The 25,479-nt window shown below is 34.8% G+C and overlaps 2 protein-coding genes across 5 annotated transcripts in view; one reads left to right on the top strand and one right to left on the bottom strand.

Annotated features, from left to right (window-relative positions):
- Positions 1–6,745, bottom strand: part of smarcad1b (SWI/SNF-related, matrix-associated actin-dependent regulator of chromatin, subfamily a, containing DEAD/H box 1 b) — a 29,294-nt gene extending 22,549 nt beyond the window's left edge. Inside the window, exons 1-2 of one of the 3 annotated variants that reach the window (XM_051120199.1) lie at positions 6,689–6,745; positions 3,781–3,907 (exon numbers count right to left, since the gene is read on the bottom strand). In XM_051120199.1, coding sequence (XP_050976156.1) covers positions 3,781–3,791 — 11 coding nt within the window. In that variant the 5' untranslated portion in view covers positions 3,792–3,907; positions 6,689–6,745. Of the gene's footprint in view, positions 1–3,780; positions 3,908–4,291; positions 4,718–6,688 lie in introns of those variants that run through there. The other 2 variants (XM_051120197.1, XM_051120198.1) reach the window with 2 other exon arrangements.
- Positions 6,746–8,429: 1,684 nt separating this feature from the next.
- kcnn2 (potassium calcium-activated channel subfamily N member 2) overlaps positions 8,430–25,479 on the top strand; it is a 56,824-nt gene continuing 39,774 nt past the window's right edge. For both annotated transcript variants that reach the window (XM_051121799.1, XM_051121798.1), the window contains exons 1-2: positions 8,430–10,313; positions 11,464–11,559. In XM_051121799.1, the coding sequence (XP_050977756.1) occupies positions 9,510–10,313; positions 11,464–11,559 (900 nt within the window). In that variant the 5' untranslated portion in view covers positions 8,430–9,509. The remainder of the gene's footprint in view (positions 10,314–11,463; positions 11,560–25,479) is intronic.

The following is a 25,479-nucleotide window of genomic DNA, read 5'->3' as shown; positions in this document are numbered from 1 at the left end:
TTGTTAAAACTGATACGTTTTCATTAGTGATTATAACGTCACGTCTCACGTCACAGTGGAGATCAAAATTAGAGAACAATTACCAAATACTTGATTTTTTCTGAAGTATTGTTAATCTTTTTCGCTCAAGATTTAAGGAATATTAGCTGTAGGTATACCACTGTTCTACTAACATGTTTGACAAAATATCCAAGGTATTTCATCAAAAACCTTTACTTTGTGGAAAACACAGTGATCAAAAATTAAAGAAGAGTAACCACTGTAGCCAAAATGAATTTTACAACTAAAATCTTGGAGGGTTACAGCGAAGTGTAGAGGCCCTTGCTTTGAATGAGTGACCTTGCGGTGACCTTGGTCCACTCTTCTTCCATAGTTCAGTAACTGTAGTGGGTTTCTTAGCCATAATTTGACAAAGAGAACCCAATCAAACAAATGAGATGAAAATATATAGTTAACATGGCGTGAACAAAGCAGATCTCTGAGAACCTCAGAAAAGAGTTGTTGTTGCTCATCCAGCTAGAAAAGGTTACAAAACCTTCTCTGAAGAGTTTGGAGTCCACAAATCCACAGGCAGACAGATTGTTCACAAATGGAAAAAATTCAAGACCACGATTACCCTCCCTAGGAGTGGCCGACCAACAAAGATCACTCCAAAGCAAGACTTGCAGTAGTCTGCAAGGTTGCAAAGGACCTCAGGGTAACTTTTAAGCACATAAAGGCCTTTCTCACATTGGTTAATATTAATGTTCATAAGTCCATCAAGAGAACACTGAACAACCATGGTATGAATGGCAGGGCTGCAAGGAGAAAGCCACTGCTGTCTGCAGTTTTCTAAAGATCATGTGAACAAGAGGGTCAACATGGTGGTGGTAATATCATGGTTTGGGCCTGCTTTGCTGCATCTTGGCCAGAATGGCTTGCCATCATTGATGGAACAATGAATTCTAAATTATACCAGCAAATTCTAAAGGAAAATGTTAGGACATCTGCCCAAAAACTGAATCTTAGAAGAAAGTGGGTCATGCAGCAAGACAATGACCACAAGCACACAAGTCATTTTACCAAAAAATGGTTAGGTTAATGCTTTGGAACGCCTGGGTCAAAGACCGGACCTTAATCCAATTGAAATGCTTTTGAAGGACCTGAAGCAAGCAGTTCATAGGAGGAAACTCACCAATATTACAGGGTTCAAGTGTTTCTGTACTGAAGAATAGGTTAAAATTCCTACAAGCTGTTGTGCAGGACTGATCAGTGGTTACAAAATACTGTGGTTATTGCTTCACAAAGGGGTCAAACTAGACACTGAAAGCATAATTTTGCAACTCGCAAATATTTAACACTGGATCGTGCTTCTCAGTAAATAGATGACAAAGTATAGTTTTTGTCTCATTTGTTTCATTGGGTTCTCTTTGTCAACTGTGTGAAAATCTGATGATGATTTGTGTTATATTTATGCAAAAATGTATGGTTCACAACTTTAAACCGACACTGTCTCAGTATAAGGGGCCCAAACTCCTGCTGCAGAAAACATCCCTCAAATCATGACACTTCCTCCTCCACCTTTCACTGACTTCTTCACGCAAGTGTGCTTCAGTCAAACAAAATGTTTCCCATCAGACACAGTTAAATTAAACTTGCTCTCATCACTAAAGTGAATTTTGTACCAGTTCTCCCGTCTCCACACAACATGCTCCTCAGGTGAGCTTAGACTTTTGATACTTTCTGCTGATGAGAGGCTTGGTCACTGCAGAGTGTATTTTCAGTCTGACTTCTCTGAGACAGATCCTTACCTTGTTTGACACTGAACTGGCAAGCAATTCCAGCTGCAGTGTTGAACCCATTCCCCATTAAGAGTCTCTGCATTACACTGTCTTCTCGTGCTTTGTCTTTTGTGGACAACCTACTTTTTGGTGGACTTGAATAGGGTTGCAAAAAGGGGAAAATTTCCAATAAATTTCAGAAACATTTCAGAAGTTTTGGAAACTTTCCAGAATTTTTTAGAACCTATCCGGAATTTTTGAAAAAAAATTCCCCTTTGCAACCCTAGACTTGAATGAATTAGTGTCAGTGTAAACCTGCGATATTGGAGAAATGGAGAAAATTGGAATGACCAACTTCTCTTGCAGTGGCTGAAAGAGTCGTCCCTTTGGCTTTCATCTGGACAACCTCCTGTCGCAGGGTTTCAGTCACTTTAGATCAGAGTCTACGTTTCAGCTTGTTTCTGGGAAAAATGGATGTTGAGTTCTCAGTACCAAAGCCCAAAGGGACCATCCAGGCTTTTATCAGTGAAAGATGCAAATGCAAATGACTGTCAAGGTATGGGGGTGCAGCAGAGCAAAAGGCATTGGTGACTGGAATATGTGCAAAGGTACCATTGAAATGGAGGCATGTATTGGGATTGTACAGGCACTATACTGCCATCAAGATGATGTCTTTCATAGAAAGTCCATGGTTACATTAAGACAATGCCAGGTCTCATTCTGCATGTACGACAGTGTGGTTTCATAGACACAGACTGAATGTACTAGACAGGCATGCCTGCACATTTTTTTTCTTTGTACTTCAGTCAATTAAATAAAGGTTAAAAAGAAAGAACAGACAACATATTCTTGATTTTATGGCATTTCACGAAACGTTCCAACTTTTCTGGAATTGGGTTTGTACAATTCATTTATGAATGTTTAAAAAACTGCCCAAATACTCAAATACAGGACTAAGCAGTGACCTTGAAATTTCAGGAAATTATTGGTTGTTCTCTAATTTTGATCTCCACTGTGTATATACACACACACTTTTTGGACTCTGCATTGCATAATTTTGTAGTACTGCAAATATTTGAGCAAATCGATAATAACTGGTAATGAAAATAGTCAACAACATTATTGATTAGTCAGCTAGAGTGTCAGTTTACAATACTAAAAAACCTGTACAATGCAAGCATGCACTGTTAAATTTACAAGATACCAAAAAATCTAAAATATACATTACAAAATGTGGTTTAAAAAGCTGTGGTTGCCAGAAATTCACTGTTTAAAGTGTTTCGGTGACAGTGTTTAATGTATTACAGAATGGCATAACGGTTCCTGTATATTTTATAACTTACGTGATATAATGTTAATACACCAAAATCTGCATTTTACCTTAAAATGTACTGATAACCACTTTAATAATGCATGTGGTTCAATAGAAAGCCACACAATGAATCATCTTAAGTATATCCTAAATTGCCTGTGGATAAAATATGGACAGCACTACAATATATAGAAAGTAATGTACATTACTAATAACAAAAATGAGGTTAAATGAGGTATATAAAATTAAAACATATGTGATGTGTCAGGCAGGGACTTCTGAAAATGTTCATTTACTGTTGCAACATACAGAGAGTGAAGGACAAATGCATCAGGAAAACACACAACACTAAAATAATGCCATAAACATTAAATAAATAACAGAAAATGTAACACAAAACCGCCTATATACATTACTTACTACTTGAAGATAAAATTTTGTTGCTAAAATATGTTCATGTGACACAGGGATTCACTGTTTTTCACTGTAAATTATATTTTTCCTTTCAAAAACGTACAATTGTATAGTACAATTACATTCAATGCAAAGTTAAAACATAGATCTACAGTTAACCAATAAATTGATTTTACTGTAGCATTTTCTGTAAAAAATCACATATATTTTTACAGTGTGTGAGCACTTTAAATTATGTCATTTATATTCCCAGTGCCTCTGGCTCAAGCACAAATACTGAAGTTGATTACTGACCTGACTGGCATCAAGGAACTGCCTGATATCTCAATATCAGAGTCAGAGTCAGAAAGGGCAATGGAGAGGGATGATCCTGATGGACGTTTGGTTTCAGGAGTCTCCGGAATGATAGTGTCTGACTCTGCTGGAATAAAGCAATAAAGCAGAGGAGGCCGTCAGGCAAAAACACAACGCATGCCCTTGAGAGGCTTATTACACTGTTTGCATTGACAGCACATCACTGATATTCCTCAGAATTCGAGATGGTGACCGTCAGATTTTTAGAAGTGAGCTTTTATTTTACTGTAAATAAAGACAAAAAGGACAAACATGAATAGATTATACATACAAATCAGTACAAATATAATAAGCTTTTGTAATATTTTTGCATACTTGGCACCGGTTTGTTATGATGGATGGGTAACCGTTGTGGGATGGCCACTTAAAACATTAAATAACACATTATTAAATCGATTTTAAGAACAGGGTCTCATCTCAAGTTCATACTGTCAAACTCATCACAGCCTACCCGAGGGATCCACATGATTTGAGGATGCTGCTCCTTTCTTTCTCCTCATTGTTCACTCTTTTGCGTTAACAACAGCTCAATCCAGCTTCACACTTCATGTCATGCATTTCAATCGATACAGTCAGCGACATCTGACTCTTCCTTCCCTGAATCTGCTATCTATCGACTGTAATGAGCTGATTTTTGAACCAGAATAGCATTTCTCTCTAACAAAGAATTCGCTCCGCGGCGAGCTAATAAATTATTGCTTTGTCAATAAACAGCCTCGCGTTGGTTTCGGCCACCGGTAATGACCAGGTAACCCTGTTTAACTCGGACCATTTCTCTGCACGTTACGAGTCTTTGGGATATTTCACCGATTGTGTGTTGTACCCTTGTACCTAATGTATTTAATGAATGAAGACTGTAATCACGCTAACCGGTTGTAACATCTGTAAGTACGGTGGCCGTGAAGGTACGCACGTGTAGTCACAGGGGACCGAGTGAGAGCATGAACTTTGGTACATTACAGTTTTGTTGTTCTACATTATTCATTATAACGTCATTTATTCCAGTGATGCAAATCTGAATTTTCAGGATCACGACTCCTGTCTTCAGTCTCACATGATTCTTCAGAAATAACTCTATGTTGATTTTATGCTTAAGAAACATTTATTATTATCATCATTGTTGAACAGTTGTGTTACTTATGAATGAATGAATGCCTTTTATTGTCACTGTACACATATACAATGTACATTATATACACGTACGATGAGATTAAGAGCATCTCACTACTCAGTGCAACATGTAAGAGATATATTTACAATACAATATGACAATACATAAAGTTACAGTCAAAAAATATCTATAGTTAATGATAAATAGTAGTGCAAATAGGAAATGAAAAAAAAATGCAGAAACCATGATTTACGTCCATTCAGATGTTGGGGGTATGCGTGTATATGTTTCTTTTTTATTAGAAATGCGTGCTTTTATTAAGCAAATGTGTATTAAACTGATCAAAAATAACAGTAAAACGTCTATGATGTTACAAAAGAATCTATAAATCAAATAAATGCTTTATATTCATTATTGAACCTGAAAAAAATGTTTCCACGAAATATTAAAACTGTTTTAACACTGATAATAAGAAGAAGCATTAATAATAAGAATGATTTATTATAATTTGAATGATTTCTGAAAGATCAGTGACATGGAAGACTGGAGTAATGATGCTGAAAATTCAGCTTTGTCATGACAGGAATAAATTACACTTTAAAATAATTTTTTTAAAGTGCAGAAATATTTCACAATATTACTGTTAATAACATTATGTTATAATAACATTTCACAATATACAATGTAAAAATACAATAATATAATAATATGTGACCCTGGACCACAAAACTAGTCATAAGGGTCAGTTTTTTGACATTGAGATTTATAAATTTATCCGAAAGCTGGTTAGGACAATATCTGGCCGAGATGCAACTAAAATCTGGAATCTGTGGGTGCAAAAAAATCTAAATATTGAGAAAATCGCCTTTAAAGTTGTCCAAATGAAGTTCTTAGCAATGCATATTACAAATCAAAAATTAAGTTTTGATACATTTACGTTAGGAAATGTACAAAACATCCTCATGGAACATGATCTTTACTTAATATCCTAATGAGTTTTGGCATAATAGAAAAATCATTTTGACCCATATATATGTTTAGCTATTGCTACAATATACCATGGTACTTATGACTGGTTTTGTGTTTCAGGGTTACATATTTATCACATACAGTGTATATATACAGTGAAATAGGACAAATAGGTAACCCAAAATTAATTTATTTATATTTACATGAAAACACAGGATTTAAATGAACACAAATAAACTGACCAAAATATATAAGAAGCTACTTTCCCACTTAAAATGCAGCAGTATAAAGCCATCACATGTCTTTGAATGCAGCCTGTCCTGTTTTCAAGTAAATCTGTCTAGTTTCCGAATAGTAACGCATAAATCCAGTCATTTCCCTTTCATTCAAACTCTGGCTCCGTGATGTAATGAGATGCCCGACTGTGAGCGCTTGGTTATTTGACTGACAACATTCCTGTGCACCGGAGCGCTTGATCTTGCTTCATAAGGATGCAAGTTGGCAAGAGGCGAGACAACAATAACAAAGGGTTTTCAGATGCTGCTGACGCTGCGAGGTGACGTGCTGCGACTGCAGTAATACTGCAGCGACTGTTTCACACGTGCTAGTCTTCAAATGATGCCTTTACTTAAGAATAAAGGTAGAAACGGTCTAATCATAATTGCATCTGCAGACGAATGGTGTAATCATATTGCATATATCATGCAGCAATGTAAATGGTAGGCTGTTCATTGAAAATGAACGCGCTGTTTAATAAATTACAATTACTTTGTGTCAGGAAAGTGTAGAAATGAACTTATCTGCCTCCCTTCATTTTGTGGTGTGCTATTGTTTAAACTCAGCCAGTTCATCTCGCGAGTAAACCTGGCTTTATTGTCAGGTGCACGTGTACTGTGACTAGTGGCGATTTTGATTCATCCCACTGAATCGGATCTTTTGAATCGGCTCACTAAAACAATCCATTCAAATGCGTTCGGTACTTTATGCAGGTAACATCACAACAAGTGGAGGTATTTCGTGTATTATTGTTTAAGCATTATAGTGTTTAAGCATTTTCTCCACAAATCAGAATGAGCTTTATTGCCAGGTATGTTTACACATACGAGGAATTTGTTTTCGTGACAAAAGCTTCCACAGTGCAACAGAATGACAGCGACAGGATAATAAAAAAAACACAGATAATAAAAAGAGTAAATAGAATAGAACAATAGAATATAACAAGTAAAAAAACAAAAGGTTTGTTCATTACTTATATCAAGCTACCCACCTTTTTTCTCCTGTAAGAGTGGCCGTGGCCATTTGTGAATTTTATGGCTGTGACTTCCGGTCTCACCAGCGCCCTAGCTTTTGGCTGTACAAAACAGCTTGTTTTTCAATTTAATATTGCAAATTGGTGTGTCTTACCATATCGTTTTAATGTATTATCTAAATTACGAGCACACTGGTTGGTAGTGTAAACAGTTTTATCGTTTACTGCGTTGTTATTCTTCTCATTATTTCCATATAGGAGCTAATAAACCGGAAGTCTCACCCATAGGCTTACTTCTGTGTTAAAGAAAAAGAAGAAAACCAAAATGAATGAATTGAGTTTCAATCAGTTTTGCATAATTTAATTGTGTATGGCCATTTATTTTAACACATTTATAATTCTTCTTCCGCTTTATCTTCTTACGAATAAGACTGACTCGTTGACTGTTTCATTCAGACTATATTAGGGCTGCAAAACAATTAATCGCGATTTATCACATTCAAAATAAAAGTTTGTGTACATATAAATACACATACATACATGTATATATTAAGGAAAATATGTTAGATTTATATATAAATGTGACCCAGGACCACAAAACCAGTCGCAAGTAGCATGGGTATGTTTGTAGCAATAGCCAACAATACATTTTATGGGTCAAAATGATACATTTTTCGTTTATGCCAAAAATCACTGGGATATTAAGTAACGATCATGTTCCATGAAGATATTTAGTAAATTCCCTACCGTAAATATATCAAAAGTTAATTTTTGATTAGTAATATGCATTGCTAAGAACTTCATTTGGACAACTTTAAAGGCGAATTTCTCAATATTTAGATTTTTTGGCACCCTCAGATTCCAGATTTTCAAATAGATTTATATCATCCAAATATTGTCCTATCCTAACAAACCATACATAATTGACCCTTACAACTGGTTTTGTGGTCCAGGGTCACAAATATATAGACATAGAAATATATATTTTTAAAATATACATATATGTGTGTGTGTGTTTATATACACATTATAGCATAATAAACACAATACACACACACATATAAACATTAACTTTTATTTTGAATGTGATTAATCGCGAATAATCGTTTTGCATCCCTGCTTTTGTACTATGTAGTTCATAGTACTGAATTAATGAAGCTAATCATGCACCAATTTAACTATATAAATTGTGCAAGTAGAATAACAGAATAGTAAAGAACAGAAAATAAGGTATGCACATGTCAGATCAGCTCAGTGATTTTTATTATTATTTTTTGATGACAGATTTTGATAGTGCATCAACATCAGGGTTGGGGCCATTCATGAATTGAATTGAGAATGAATGGTAAATTCCAATTCACTTCCTGGAATGGAATTGGAATTGCATGCAGCTGACAGGAAATGGAATTGGAATTGAATTGGAATGTCAGGAAACAGAATTGAAATCAAATAAATTCCACTAAATTCCACTTGAGATATTTAGCCCTGAGGGACGCAATCTTAGCGATGCCAAATTTCAGGAAATGATGATAATTCGATGCAATAAAAAGTGAATGAAATACATGAATGAACATGACTCATTTTTTTGTGAGTTGAGACATATATTATGTGGTGATCATATATTGAATGTATAGTACATCCAGAAACTTATCACCACTGTCATTCAATTATTAATTCATAATGTACAGTTCTCATTTTTATTTACTTGCATTTGATCAACTCTATTTCATACATTACTTGGTATTTGTAAAGCATCATAAATAAAGTTCAAATGTATGTCTCTAAATGCAATCACAAAGGAATGCTCAGAAACAGCAATAAACGGAATTCAGTGGAATTTCCCTGAATTGAATTCCACTTCCTGTAATTCCAATTCAATTCCAACTGTTTCCTGTAATTGTTGTTCAATTCCATTTCCTTCTTTGAATTGGAATTGTTGAGTTCATTCCTGAATTGACCCCAACCCTGATCAACATGTTTAATTTTTGGACAAACCCCTTTTAAAAATATATTTGCAATTTAAAAAGATATCTATATTAAGTGCATTATGAAGCATGCATTCATATAGCAACCATAAATAATACACCTATACGATGTGGAGTAAACAGTCAAGAGCAGTGAGTTGTGAATGCCTGCACATTTGAACCGCATGTTGCCACCTTCCTCGCCTGACGTCAGCCCAGTTGTTTTGGGTCGCTGGGCCAATCGGAAGCGCGCTCGCACTTCTACAGAAGCCGAGGTGGGTCCAACCTCGCGGCAGCTTTTATCCTCCGTTACTCATCACAACGCCCCCTCGGCTGGGTGCATGCACGGGGCTCTGCTTTAAACAGCAGCTCTGAGATGGAAACCCCATTGCAGTTGCAGAACGATTTCTATCCAGAGCAGCAGCAGCAGCAGCAGCACTATAAGTACCAGCACTACTGCGGACGGGAGGAAGAGCGCTCCATCAGGCACTGCACCTGCAACAACTCCTCCACCTGCGAGGATGCCAGAAAAAGCCAGCCTTTGCACGGGACGCCGCTGGGAACTTTAAGGACACCGTCCGTCTCATCTTCAACCAGGCAAGGCGCTCAGTACAGCGAGTTCACGCCCTCTAGTCATGGTAGTTCATCCAGACATCATCACCACCATCATCATCCTCCTCATCGCGATCACAACCGGCAGCAAATTCGGGGCAGTCCGGCCAGCAGCCACAGAGAGAGTAACTCTTACACCCAAATAGCCATGAGCAGCTGCAGATACAACGGCGGGGTGATGCGGCCGCTCAGCAACTTGAGCTCGTCCCGCAGAAACCTGCACGAGTTTGATTCGGAGTCCCAGCCACTGCAGCCCGTCTCTGCGGCGGACGCGTCCGACACGCTCGCCTCCAAGCCGGAGAACAACTCCACCACCCTCATGCCTTACTCGGCGGGGGACGGGGGAGGAGGAGGCGGCGGCGGCGGCGGCGGCGGAGGGGGTGGATGTAGCCACAGCGGCAGCAAATCGGGCAAAAAGAAGAACCAGAACATTGGACAGAAGCTTGGGCACAGGAGGGCCTTGTTTGAGAAAAGAAAACGTCTGAGCGACTACGCGCTCATCTTTGGGATGTTTGGCATCGTGGTGATGGTCATTGAAACTGAACTCTCGTGGGGAGCCTACGGAAAGGTGCGTAACTTAATAGTCCCCAAATCCTGCAGGTCCCCCCATCTAGGTCAGAATTCATTAAGTCCGGTCTGCCTGCTGGCTGGCGAGCGACAGAGAGAAAGACGGGCAGAAACTACAAGTTTGGAAAGTGCGCGGTGCGGATGGATGAATGAAGAACTGTGACAAGGTCACGTTTGCTGGAAGACGCTTTGCTTCGTCACTTTTCCTCTATGGAATCGTTTAGCTGCGTAAAACTGTTCCAACGTAACCAAAAAAACCTTAAACTTAAAATGCATGGTCTTTCATGAATGACACATTCAAGCAGGAGTGCTGTCCTTTGGTACATCAGCACTGCTGTGATTTAAGCAGCTCAATAAACGCAATTAATTAATACAAAAGAAAACACCGGAATGACGCAAACACAGGCAAACGGTGACTTTCTACTAAATAGCAGCACTATTGGGACCTCGACCAATCAGATTACCAAAATGAGCTGTTGTGCCTTAATCAAGTTAAAACTCTTAGAAACTCGGATTGAGTTAAAAATTATTACTTGTCATCACTTTTAGACTCAACTGTGCACTCTTCGTCTTGGACTTTCTAGAGTATTACTGGAAAAAATAACCCATAATTGTCTTATTTATGTATAAACGCGGTTTTATTACTATAAGTACTTTAAAAATAATTAAATAATCCCAGTAATGTAGTTAATTCCTCTATCTATAAAAGTCCCAAAGAGGATATGCATTACCGCAATTCAATTTGCCACAGTTTCCGAATGGCAGCATTCATATTTTCTCGATTTACTGTAAAATTATGTTAGATGGTTGATCTGTGAACAAAAACAGCTATTTATCTGCATCAGAATGAGTTTAATAGTGCAATCCGAGGAACGTGTCTCCCCTCAAAGAGTAAAATCTGGAAAATCAATTGTAGTGTGTTGTTTTGTCAATACAGCATGTTGAAAATGCATTAAAATAGGTTGCCACGTGAAATGGTTGTGGTATTTTCAGGAAGGTGTAACTTATTAAAGTCTGGTAATTGTTAAAATAAAACATAGTATGTGTTGCAGTGATGTTTTACAGGTTAAATCAATATGCAATTGTAGTCTGTGTTTAAACCGACTAATCCAAATGAGTTGAATTTGTCCTTTTCTTCTTTTGTGTTTCAGGAGTCACTGTATTCTTTAGCCCTAAAATGCCTGATAAGCCTTTCTACAATCATTCTTCTTGGGTTGATTATCATATATCATGCCAGGGAAATCCAGGTAACTGTTTTTATTTTTATTTTGGTGTTGTCGTAAGAATCGGTGGAAGTTTTTAACACGTTCTCTCCTCCAGACTAATGCTCAACACATTGCGCTTGAAATGATATCCATTACCATAGAATTACAATCGGATTATCTTTAATAGCACTGCATCCTTTCCGTTTCCCACTGGCTTAATCGAATCATGCCATGAAATCCTGTCAGTGACTCGCTGACCTGGTTTAACAGTAGCCGCTCGTAGTTTATTAGCTAGTTGAATAGACCGGATTGAATAGATGTTTTTCCTAATAAAGTACTTTGAGTGTTTATTAATCTTCATAAAATCATTACAGAAATCTACTAGAGCATAACAGGAGATTCATAGCCTATTACCTGTGTTGACTATGAGCTTGTGCTTTCTCAACAGCAATGTAGTTTATAGATTAAGTTTGGAGGCTTTCTGTACAACGTCTTCGTACTGGTATTAGTGCGTGACCAAATTTGCACTTAAGGCAGTTTTTGCTCATATTTTTTGAGGGAAGGAACTTGACTTGATGGTTAAAGCACTTGGAAAGCACTCAGTCCTGTGACCTTGCATTAGAGAACTGTTATATTACTGGTGAATTTTATACAATTCAGCATCCGTACATCCGTTGTAATGCATTTCTTTGCATTAAGTAATGCATTAACAAAAAAAGACGCCTTTTAGCTGCTGTTGACGAGGAATGAAATCCTGTAAATTTTTGCACAGTCTTCATGATGTTTCTTAAAATACTCTGCAGACACAGAAATGTAGCATCAAAGATTTATTTGATTTATTCCACTTCTTTCGTTTTCCTTCTTTCATATTCTTTCAGGGTTTTCTTAGAAAACATTTTAGTGAACTGATTTTCAGGCCTTATTAAATTAATAAGCAATTAATGAATATAAAATTAAGTAATAACATCTTAAATGAACTAAATATTCATTTATGTGTATTATGTAAAAAAAGATTTTTTAAAGCCTAATCCAGTTGTCAAAAAGTGCGGGAACCCTGTAGAAATGATTTATTCATTTATTAATATGTAATTTAACTTGCAAATAGACACAAATAACTCATTCAGGATGAATCGGACAGGCTTATTATGAAGTGAAACCATGTGTGGCTTGTCCAATAGGGAAATATCACTGTTAATTTCTTGTGGGATGGACAGATTAGTCCAAAGGATTTAATCACAGAGGGACATGTCAGTTTCGCATTGATTTTCATACATTTTGGCAATCAAGTTTATTGCCTGGGTTTTGAGTTTCATGGCTGTAGCCATATTTCATCTCTTTGTTTTACTTAGAATAATATTTCATCCTTATAATTATATATATGCATATTTTACACACATTTTACTTGGTCCAATGTGCTGTTTAATTTTGTGAAGGATTAGGTCCAAGTTTTTTGCAAACTGCCCATTTATGTTTTCATTCTGACCAAATGAAAAATCTGATTTTGCCACCTTGTCAAAGGTTAAGGCATTGCTTTGGACAGCTGTGGGCAAAATCAAAATCACTTTCATGGCTGACGCTATTATACCAAAGTGGATATTTTGGGTTTGGATAATACTTGCGTTAATAGCAAAATATATAAATCAAGTACTTAGATAAGGCCAAGGAGCGCCAATAAGCTTGTACTGCCAGTAAGTACATAGTGCCAACAAGATCATAGTGTTTTTGGCAGAACGGAGACAGTGTTATTAGTTAATAGTGTGTGTGGTCAGTGTGAAGGGAAATAAGATTAGTTGTGTTTTTTTTCTTAAAGTCACATGTGCAAATGCGTTGCAAAGGATTTCAGTTTAGCGAACGGAATTTTGTGACATTTTTGTTGTCATTTTCATACCTTTATATAATTGCAAACCTGCTGGGCTTTTTTATTCTGTAGAACATAAAATAAGATATTATGAAAAATGTTTATGCTGCTCCTTTCCAAAAAGTATCATAAACATGCATACAACTACACTCTAAAAATGCTGGGTTATTTTTTCAACCCAAATGCTGGATTGAACCTGTTGGGTCATTTTATTGGGTTGTTTTTTGTACCCAGGTGCTGGGTAGTTTTTCTGCACTCTAAAAATCCTGGGTTCAGCTTGTTGGGTTGTTTTTAACATTTGTACCTAGGTGCTTGGTAGTTTATATGCACTCTAAAAAATGCTGGGTTATTTTTTTTTTTAACACAAATGCTGGATTCAGCTTGTTGGGTCATTTTTAGGGGTTATTTTTATGTATTTATTTTTTTACCTAGGTGCTGTGTAGTTTTTCTGCTCTGAAATTGCGGTGTAATTTTTTTAATACAAATGCTGGATTCAGCTTGTTGGCTCATTTTATTGGGTTATTTTTAGTATTTTTTACCCAGGTGCTGGGTAGATTTTCTGCACTCTAAAAAATACTGGGTTATTTTTTAACACAAATGCTGGGTAGTTTTTCCAGGGTTCAGCTTGTTGGGTAATTTTATTGGGTTGTTTTTAACATTTATACCCAGGTGCTTGGTAGTTTTTCAGCACCAAAATTGCTGGGTTATTTTTTTAACACAAATGCTGGGTTCAGCTTGTTGGGTCATTTTATTGGGTTGTTTTTAACATTTGTACCCAGGTCCTGGGTAGTTTTTCTGCACTAAAATTGCTGAGTTATTTTTTTTTTTTTTTAACACAAATGCTGGATTCAGCTTGTTGGGTCATTTTATTGGTTTATTTTTAGTATTTTTTTACCTAGGTGCTAGGTAGTTTTTCTGCACTCTAAAAAAATGCTGGGTTATTTTTTAACACAAATGCTGGATTCAGCTTGTTGTGTCATTTTATTGGGTTATTTCTAGTATTTATTACCCATGTGCTGGGCAGTTTTTCTACACACTAAAAAATTCTGGGTTCAGCTTGTTGGGTCATTTTTATTGGGTTATTTTTAGTATATTTTATACAGGTGCTGAGTAGTTTTTCTGCACTCTAAGAAACGCTGAGTTATTTTTTAACACAAACAATGGGTTCACCTTGTTGGGTCATTTTATTGGGTTATTTTTAGAATTTTTTTACTCAGGTGCTGGGTAGTTTTTCTGTAACCCAGTGTTGGGTAGTCTGTGCCAAACCGGTTAAAACTGGACACATTTGTCAATGGTCATTTTGTTTTGACTGTTGTGAATCTTCCTGAATGAACTTAAGGTTTTTATTACATTATATTCCAAATCAAATTATTACTGTATACATGGGAAAAACGTCTGTAGTCTCAGATGTTTCCTTTTTTTTGTTTAAATGTATGTCGCAGTTAACGTCTGCTTGGAACTCTAGGCTTCTACAAACGTAGCATTCTACACTTAAAGTGAACAACGTGCTGGCACCACCATAGAAGTTTCACTTCCCGCCAAACAAATGCATCACCAGGGTTGAAACATGACGCGACTTTGCTGTTATATGTAACAAAATTTCTGTGCGCTCCACTGACTACAACAGGAGCACTATTGATCTAGCGTGCCATTGTTGCAGCTGTGGTCACGCTATGCATTTGGTGGGTTGAAACTTAAATGAATGTAAGATAAGTCATGAATATTAACTGGTTAATAAACTGGGACAGCCTACTGATAGGCTAGCTGTTTTCTTCCCACAGATTCCCATTGGCTACTCTGCTAATTGATAACATAATAATTGTATAAGACTGACTTGACATTGAATAAAAAAATATAAACTGTTCTTGTCCAATATATATAATCCGATTGTAAAGTGCATTTTTTATTTAAAATGAAAAACCTTCAATAGGTTGACTGACCCAGCACTATATCGGAAAACAACCCAGCAAATGGGTTAACATATAAAACCCAATAAGCTGAGTTAAAATAACCCAGCATGTGGTCTGTCCAAAATTTACCCAGCGCTGGGTTGCCAAATAACCCAGATATGGTTGTTTTTAACCCAGCATTTTTAGAGTGTACTCTTAAAGCTTAATTGTGTGTTCATATACTGGAAAATTGTGCATTGAGACACATCACACCAGGTTTGACATCAGAAGACTTGACATAAGTCATACGGACTACTTTTGTGGCGCTTCATTGTTTTTTTTTTTTTGCCATTTTTGGAGCTTCATAATATCATCCATCCCCATTTGTTAATTGGAAAAGAACAGCATTAACATTCTTTAAAATATCTTCATGTGTGTTCCCCGGAGTGAATTATTATAAAAGGTTGAGTTGCGGTAAAGTCAAAGCAGTGAGTAATTTGCCGTAATGTCGTCGACAATGACTAAAGCTGCAGAAGGCTGCATGAATTATGAATCATTCTTAAATTTGACTTGCTCAATCAGGTGATTTCTGCACTGTATGACTGCAGGGATTTTGATGCATGCACGGGCAGACAAAACAAGAAGACGAAAAAAAACTGACCTTCAACAGGGATGGAAGAAGCTTCAAATTTAGGTATTCAGTCTTGCCAAGACCGCAGGTGATGAACAGCCATCCAACAGAGATGTCAAACAGCCATGTAGAGATTTCCTCAGTGTGGCTGTTGAGGTGAAGGCAATTAGGTGTTGCTGACATAGCGGAGGAATGAGAAACCGTGACAAACAAAACCAAACAATCTAGCTTGAATATAAAACATTCTGGTGGCTGAGGACCTCTGCTGCACTGATAAAAGAGGTGGAGGGTATAGAAAGTGGACCTTTTCAACTCACTAGATCTTGTACCTCAGTGTTAAAAAAATAGTCCACAGAAATGAAAATTCTGTCATTATTTACTGTCACTCTTAACGGTTGGAGAAATGTAGCATCAAAGATTCATTGATTTATTCCACTTCTTTCTTTCTTTTTTCTTTCGTTCGTTCTTTCTTTCTTTCTTTTCTTTCTTTAAATTTTAAAATTGTGATTTGCAGTCCTGGGAAAATAAAGAATGAACTAAAATGAATAGTTAGTTAAAGGTAATTAAACAATAAATCACATCTAAAATTAAAAATCTAATAAAAATCACTCTTTATGCACTTTATTTACACAATGGTGCTGTTCTATCCCCATTATGATTAAAAAAAATTCTGTAAAGCACAAAAGGAAATGTTTGACAGCTGAAACTGCTCTTTTGCATACAATGGAACTGGATGACGATTTACCCAGACAGCTTGTGCCAAACTCCACAAAAGTCTCCTCGTATCCTGGTAACTGACCAAATCGTGATGTAAATGCAAAAGTGCCTGCAACACCAAACTCATGGGTTCAGTTACTTGGAAATGCATGCACAGATTAAATGTATATCTTGAATGCGAAGTATGGATTTGAAACAACATCAGTTATGACAAAAATGTCACTTTTGAGTGTACTGTCCCTTTAATGCAAACGCTTGTGCTCTGCGTACAAATAAGCATGCATTGTTTTTGTTGTTCAGATGTTTTAGAAATTAAATCAGATTGCAACATAAAATTGTGGCGGTATATGGAAACATACATGGGTGTTTTTGTCCATGTGTGCTTGTACATGAAACAACATCACTGTTTTGTAATATGCATGCAAATTTTTTTCCCTCCCAAAAAGCCATTAAGAGCCCTGGCTCTGCAAGCATAAATGCCTGAGCAGTTTTATTACTTTTCACACTGTTGAATTATAACGGCGTGTATTCATGAGCCAGTTGCGCTCTCTGTAATATTTAGGGCCTGCAAGTCTCTGAGGGACATCAATCATGGGAATGCTTCACCAGTGAAATGTGGCTCTCTGAAGACCAGACGGAGGCCCTGCGCATTACAAATACATGCACATCTTTGCCATATTGATATGAAATATAAGTATTTCATTTTTTTTCTTCTTTTTTTTTTTAACGAATAACCTTCATTTGTACCAGGAATTTATCAATGAAATTTGATGGTTAGCTGCAGTTAGACTAGAAACCGCCTGCTTTGCAGAATGTCTAACACTTATGTCAGTGCACATATAGGTAGAGTCAGGTGAGGAGTGCACGTGAGCAGCGCCTGATGCACTATAGAAGATGTGCACTGCCTTTTTCTGTGACAGCTAACTTTACCTGAGACGACTGGCCGAGTGTCACGTATCTATCCCTCACCACTGACCCCTGAGTTTTCACTGAGCTGGATTACAGTAGAGATTATAAGATTAAAAAAGATGTTTATTTAAATAAAATGAATCTGAGACGTCTACTGGCTTTTAATTTAGTTTAATTTAATTTTTTTAATTGCTAGAGCATTCACACTATAATTTAGCTCAGATGAAATTCTAAGGTGTTGTATTTTTAGACAGTACATTATAAAAAAACAAAACAAAACAAAAAAAAAAAAAAAATGTAATTTCAACTATTTTAAGTATCTTCATATAATTAGTGTGCAAAAAAAAAAGCAAAACATGTTACTACTATTCTTCGTAATGTTTTAGCAGAAAGAATAGGATATACAATTCCTTAATAATTGAATTTAATTTGTTAAATTGCTGGAGCATCTGTACTGTAATTTAGGTCTTAAACAATTCTCAGTTGTTATAATTTTAGACAAAACGTTATAAAAATTATTTTAAATAATTTCAAATATCTTAATAAATATCATTTTAAGAAATTAAGTGTGGGGAAAAAAAAAAACCTAGTCCTCCCTGGTTTACCAAAACATTTTAATACTGTTCTCTGTAATGTTTTAGGGTAATGAATAGGATTAACAATAATTTAATTTAATTTAATATTTAATTTAATTTAATTGAATCCATACTAAATTAATTATATTATGGTATTATAATTTCAGACAGAACATTTTAAAATTAAGTTTCAGTAATTTCAGATATCCTCAAATAAATGTAATTTGAATAAATTTAGCATGCAAAACAAAAAACAAAACCAAAAAAAAACAATCTTCTGTGGTTTACTGAAACATTTTACAACTATTCTCCATAATGTTTTAGTATACTAAATTGGATCAACAATAATTCTTAATTTCATTTCATTTCATTTGAGATTTAGACAGAACATTATAAAAATATTAGTGTGCAAAAAAACAAAAAACAAAATTCCACTCTTCCTTGGTTTACTGAAACATTTTACTACTATTCTCCGTAATGTTTTAGTATAATGAATAGGATCAATAACAATTTAATTTAAGTTAATTTAAGTTAATTTATAGAGCATCTACACTGTAATTTAGCCCATAAAATACTAGTTTTATATACATTATTAAAAGAATTTTCAATAATTTCAAGTATCTTTATATTCCCTGGTTTACTGAAACATTTTACTACTATTCTCTGTAATGTTTTAGTATAATGCATAGGGTCAACAATTTAATTTAATTTAATTTAATTTAATTTAATTTAATTTAATTTAATTTAATTTAATTTAATTTAATTTATAGAGCATATCCACTGTAATTTAGCCCATAAAAATACTAAAGTTTAATCATTTCAGACATAACATTATAAAAACAATTTTCAATAATTTCAAATAACTTGACAAAATTTAGTGAGCAAAAAAAAAAAAAAAAATATATATATATATATATATATATATATATATATATATATATATATTTTATACTCCATAATGTTTTAGTATAGGGAGTAGGATCAACAATAATTTAATTTATTTAAAGTTTAATTTAATTTAATTTAATTTAGCCCATAAAAATACTAAGGTATTACAGTTCCGGACAGACCATTATATTATATTATATTTCAAATATCTTAAAATAAATGTAATTTCAAGAAATTTAGTTAATTAAAGTTAAGTTATTTAAAAAAATACAGTCGTTCATTGTTAGTTTGTGTCAGTTTATAGTGCATTAACTAATGTTAACAAGCAACTTTTTAAAATAATTTAAAAAATGCAATAGTAAATCTTGACTAATTTATTAACTAAGATTAATAAATGCTGTAGAAATATTGTTCATTCTTAGTGAATAAATCTAATTGTAAAGTATTACAATTTAATTTAATTTAATTTATAGAGCATCTACACTAATTTAATGATTTCTGGCAGAACATTATGAAAATAATTTTCAATTACAGCTTTTTTTCAACCAAAACATTCAATTTCATTCATTGTAAGAATTTAATTTAATATAATTTCTGTTATTTTTTCCTGAGATGTTACAAATGTTTTAAAATGAAACTAAGCAATTTACTGCTTGAATGAATTTCATCTGAAATGGCTTTTATGTGTTATTTTTTGATGCATGTGTAATTGAAATTGCTAGAGAAAAGTGTTAAATTAGGTTACAGTTAAGTTAATAATACAACAGCTGTCATCCTTTTCTCGCAGCGTTCAATTACACAAATGCAAACTCTGAAAGCACGCGGGTCCTCCTTCAAAGAAACTTGAAAGCTGAAAGCAACCTACAACTGAGGATTTACTTAGCAAAGTGGCCTCTTAGGACCCACTTTGATATCATAAATTAACCATTGCATTAATTTGTAATTGGGCTGAACCTCTCTACCTAATTCTCTAATGAGATTGAGCGATTTCTTTTCTTAGCGACAAGATATATGTTCCCATTCTCTACATTACACAGATTAAATATTGAGCCATGCTCCATTAGTTATATTGAGCTCTTCTGAAACCAGTAACCAACCCCTGCTGCCTACTAGACAGACGGAGAGCACAAAGGCAGACGACCTTTTGTCCGTGCCCTTGTCAAGGCGACGCGAGGCGAAAACAGGAGCGCTAGGCAGCGAGCCCCCTGTACGGACACGTGTTCGATAGATTATTGTGTTGTCACTGTGTTTTAACAGAGTTCGGCTCTGCTGAAGCAACAGTGAGTGTGGCTGTTTCAGAAGAGCCATCGACCTTGTGTTGTGCCGATCAGTTTAGGCCGTTTTTTATTGCGCTTTTCATTAATCCACATGCTCTGCCAAAGTCAGCCTTGCATCCATCATTCCGGCTGAGTGCTGTATCTCATAGGACTTACTGCAACTGTATTAGACCAGGCCGGGGGTGATGGAACTACTACTACAAATCTACCTGCACTCTTTCATGTAGCAATTTATATGCGTCAGAAGTTGAAGTAACAGACTAGAGAAAAATTCAGAATATTGATGAGTCAGAAACCATCAACTAAATTAAATCTTTGACCAAAAATATTTATCACCTTTTTTTTCTTTTAAAATGTTTTTTCCCCCCGGACTGTGTCTTTATATTAATCAGAAATCAGAAACACTAGCAGAAGCACAGCATTTTAATCATGAACCAAACAAACATACATACAGCATGAGAAGCTTTTGATGTAAATTGGCAAAAACAGAATGGTCTGACCTTGGCTTTGTGATATTTTGCTACATAAAACATCTGCACGAAACAAAAACAGTAGATGCAGGGCCCTATGAAATACGTTTTATTTTTTTTCACATTCCGTTTTTTCCTGTTTTAGTTTTTCTCACCTCCTTTTTAATGGTTAAATTACATTTTATTAATCGAAGAGCATGTCTAATTAATAAAAAAAATAAAAAATATGTGATTTCACATCAATTTATTTAGGGTTTAACAAAAGTGACATGTTTAGGGCCCTTTTTCTCACCACGTTTTATCGTTATTAAATTCTGTTTTAGCATGTCTAATTATTTGAATGCATACTTAATTTGTTTAAATTGATTTAAATTTATTCAAAAAAATTGTACCTTCAGAAATTCTATGTTGTGTATTTAAAATGTTCTGGTTATCAAATGAAGGCATAAAACATTAATTTCATTTATCTTTTAATTACTATTATTTTTGCCAAACAAAGGAGAACGTACTATTTTTATTATAAAAATTAAAACATGGAAGAAATGTTGTGTGATTATACCCTAAAAAATAATGTTTGTTTCATTTTAGTAGTAGTAGTAATAGTAGTAATTTATATATCTGGCACAATGTCTTCAAGTTAAACCAGACTTTTATTTTGACGGGTTGCCATGTCTACCTTTATATTTCTGTGTGTATATATGATATAAAGCTAGTTTTTCTAAAACGAAACGGTCAAATGCTCATGAAGTGACTCTCAGCAGATATTGTTCATGTATTTATGTCCTCATTTAGTGAGACGACAGACGCTGAAAGCACCACGGGCGTCACGCGCGCTCCATTCATTAAAACAGAGACACGCAGAACATGCAGGATTCACATTTAAATGGCATTTTTGCGGTGTAACATTTGCAGATACTAGTCCATATTGCGGTTTGATTTAAGTGTAATGAACTACATTTCATTGGATTATATGGAGGTAAGATGAGAAGAATATATCATTTAAACTTTTCTGAAGATAGTCAGTTCCCCTCAGAAATGCATTCATGTAAACTCTCAGCCCCAGTTCATTATTTAGAATTTTCTTCTTGTATTATTCACATCGTTAACAGTGAGTTTGCTCTGCTTGCTACAGTATTTTCTTCTCTTTGCATTCGTCTTTAGCGTCTCTGGTTTCTGTTACCGGCCGTCAGTTGGTTAATTCGCCAGCTTAGGGTGAGACTTCCAGTTCATTATCCGCTATGGGGAAATAATGGGAAGAATAACAGCGTGCAGTAAATGGTAAAACTGTTGGCACTACAAACCAGTGTGCTCGTAATTAAGATAATACATTGAAATAATATGGTAAGACACACCAATTTGCAATATCAAGAGCAAAATTACCGTAAGCCAGATCCATAACATTTACAAATGGCCATGTCCCATCTCATGGGAAGAAAAAGGTGGATAGACCTACTGTGTAAATAAAGTCCAGTTTACCGTTTGAACCAGCATTGGTTCAGCCATATAATTTTAGTTTCTGTTCTTTAAATTATCCAGTTAAAATTCATAGAAATGGTAATTTTAAACAACATTATAAACAAAAAAATACTTTCAGTAATTTCAGATATAATTGCATAATTGCCATATGTGACCCTGTCTTAAGTAGCACAGGTAAATTTTTAGCAATAGCCAAAAATACATTAAATGGGTCAAAATTATCGATTTTTCTTTTATGCCAAAACTCATTAGGATGTTAAAGGAACACTCAATATTTTTTTGAAAATAGGCTCATTGTCCAACTCCCCTAGAGTTAAACAGTTGAGTTTTACCGTTTTCGAATCCATTCAGGCGATCTCCAGGTCTGGCGGTAGCACTTTTAGCATAGCTTAACACAGATCATTGAATCTGATTAGACCGTTAGCATCTTGCTCAAAAATGACCAAAGAGTTTTGATATATATATATTTTTTAATTTAAACTCTTTGGTCATTTTTGAGCGAGATGCTAACGGTCTAATCGGATTCAATGATCTATGCTAAGCTGTGCTAAAAGTGCTACCGCCAGACCTGGAGATCGGCTGAATGGATTCGAAAACAGAAAAAACGCAACTGTTCGAAAATGAGACTATTTTCAAAAAAAGTGGAGTGTTCCTTTAAGTAAAGATCATGTACCATGAAGATACTTTGTAAATTTCCTACTGTAAGTAAATCAAAACTTAATTTTTGACTAGTAATATACATTGTAAAAACTTCATTTGGACAAATTTGAAGGCGATTTTCTCAATGTTTAGATTTTTTTTTTTTTGTTCAGATTCCAGATTTTCAAATAGTTGAATCTCTGCCGCATATTGTCCTATCATAACAAACCGTACATCAATGATGTATAAATCCCGATTTGAAAAAAGTGACCCTCATGACTGGTTTTGTGGTCCAGGGTCACATATATTACTTTAAAGGGGATTCAAAAAAAAACAATGCAACAAGAAAATACTATTTAAAAAATCGTTGTTTAAAAATAAGCAAGGCATGTAGGCGGTGTTTTTATGAAACAAACACAAGAATTATATTTAATGTTTTATATTCATTTCCTAAATGTGCTAAACGACAATATTTACCTGCATTATAATATATTAATGTAACGCTTTAATAAAGTATATGAAAAATACCACATGAAGCGAATCATTGAATTAAATTGTGAATGGAATTACTCATGTAAATGAATCAATCTCACGAATACAACTCTAATTTGCTATAAAAATGTTAAATTAAAAATATAAAATAATGTTAAGGTATTGTATTAATTGTATTAAGGTATTGTATTGATTTGCAATGGACAGCTTGAACTGATTCATATAAATTAATCAAACGTAACAACTCGAATGCTGTTTTTGCTATAAAAACGAAAATAAAATTAAATGAAAATGAAATTAAATAATATATATAATATATATATATATATATATATTAAATTTTAAATTCTAATCTATTATAAAAATTAATTATACAATTTCCATGCCTTTAAAATAATTGGCAGTGAGGAAATTTTCAGCTCAATTTTTTTTAAATCCCTAAAAATATCAATAGATTTGACTACATTTTTCCACATTTTTTTAAGTGATGGGTGCTAAAGCAAGCCGTACCATTGATTATTACTGCTCATACTGGTGCACAGTTGAAATTCTTAAAAGTATTACAAAACATAAAAGATGATTTTTCGACCACTTTAATGCCTTAAAATAATTGGCATTGAATAAATTTAGTGCTCAAAAATGAAAAAAAAGTAATAATAATAATTTGAAATCATAACACTTTATAATGTGTCATTTGTTAACATTAGTTAATGTATTAACTAACATGAACGAACAATGAACAATACATTTATTACAGTATTTATTAATCTTTGTTAATGTTAGTTAATAAAAATACAGTTGTTCATTGTTTGTTCATGTTGGTTCACAGTGCATTAACTAATGTTAATAAACACAACTTGTGATTTTAATAATGCACTAGTAAGTGCTAAAATTAACATTAACTAAGATTAATAAATGTTGTAGAAGTATTGTTTATTCTTAGGTCATGTTAATTAAAATAGTTGACTAATGTTAACTAATGAACCCTATGGTAAAGTGACAAAATTTTTCCTAAATCATTTTTAGCAATGATTGAAACAAGCATTGCTGTTACCATTAATTATTATTGCTCAACAACAATTTTCATACCTTGAAATAATTGGCACTGAAGAAATTTAGCTCTCAGACTTAAAAAAAAAAAAATACCATTCTATTTTACTAAAATTGTTCATGATGCTTTAGCAGAAGGCAGGAAATCTACAATTAGTCATTTTATTTGCTCAGTTATTATTTTTATCTATATTTCGCACTGCCGCTTTCTCTTGGTTGAATGAGTTGCGGCAGTCATGCTCTCAGACTTGTTGAGGTTATCAGCTACGACCCTTAGCTGTTGTAACCAGGCCATTACACGTGCACCTTCCCCTCTGTTGTCAAATTCAGCATTTTTCCATAACTACTCGCTCAAGCACTCAGTTAGAATATTGGATGCTTGAAGGTGAAGCACCCTCGAGTATTGTATTGCAGGTCGTCCATTACCATAATTGGTTTTACCTACCAAGTAAGGTTTCCTTACATAACCCATTTTAAATGTTTAATTGCTCCGTTTTGAAGCTAGTAAGTTGAAAGCGGTGGCTTCGTGACATGTTTTCCTCATATAAACAAAATTAAAGCTTCACGCTTATCGTCCTTTGTGCAGGATATGTGGTTTGTTGCTGCTTGTTGTCGTTGCTAAGCTTTGAGTAAGATAGCGTCTGTCACCGTTCGGAAAGGCAGCTTGTGTTTCGCTGTCTAAGTTACACTCGCACGGAAAGTCGAACAACAGCCTAAACTAACAGACAGGCTGGTTAATGTTACAGCATCTCTGGCAATTGTCAGGCCTTTTAGGACACTTGATGTGTCTTATCTGCTCAAATCTCCCTTTCTTCTGCTCTTACGATTTCCGTCATGAGTCAGTGTAGACAAGAATGTCCAAACGTGATTAGGTTTGATTATTTTACCAGCGAGGCCTGGTTTTATTTTGGATAGAATCCTATGTTTTTGATGTTTTTTTGCTATGTTTGAATTTGGATGTGTTGTAGGAGTGTGTTTTGTGTTCGCATGTGCGTCGTATGAATGTGAGGGATTTGTGCCGTATTTTAAGGCCGTGTGATTCATGTGACTAACATGTGTAGGTGGTACTACAAGGGTCTAAAACAGGATGT

This window comes from Labeo rohita, chromosome 10, assembly GCF_022985175.1.
Source record: "Labeo rohita strain BAU-BD-2019 chromosome 10, IGBB_LRoh.1.0, whole genome shotgun sequence".
Classification (NCBI taxonomy): Eukaryota; Metazoa; Chordata; class Actinopteri; order Cypriniformes; family Cyprinidae; genus Labeo; species Labeo rohita.
The sequence above is the reverse complement of the archived record's forward strand: the minus strand, read 5'-3'. Positions and strand labels throughout refer to the sequence as shown.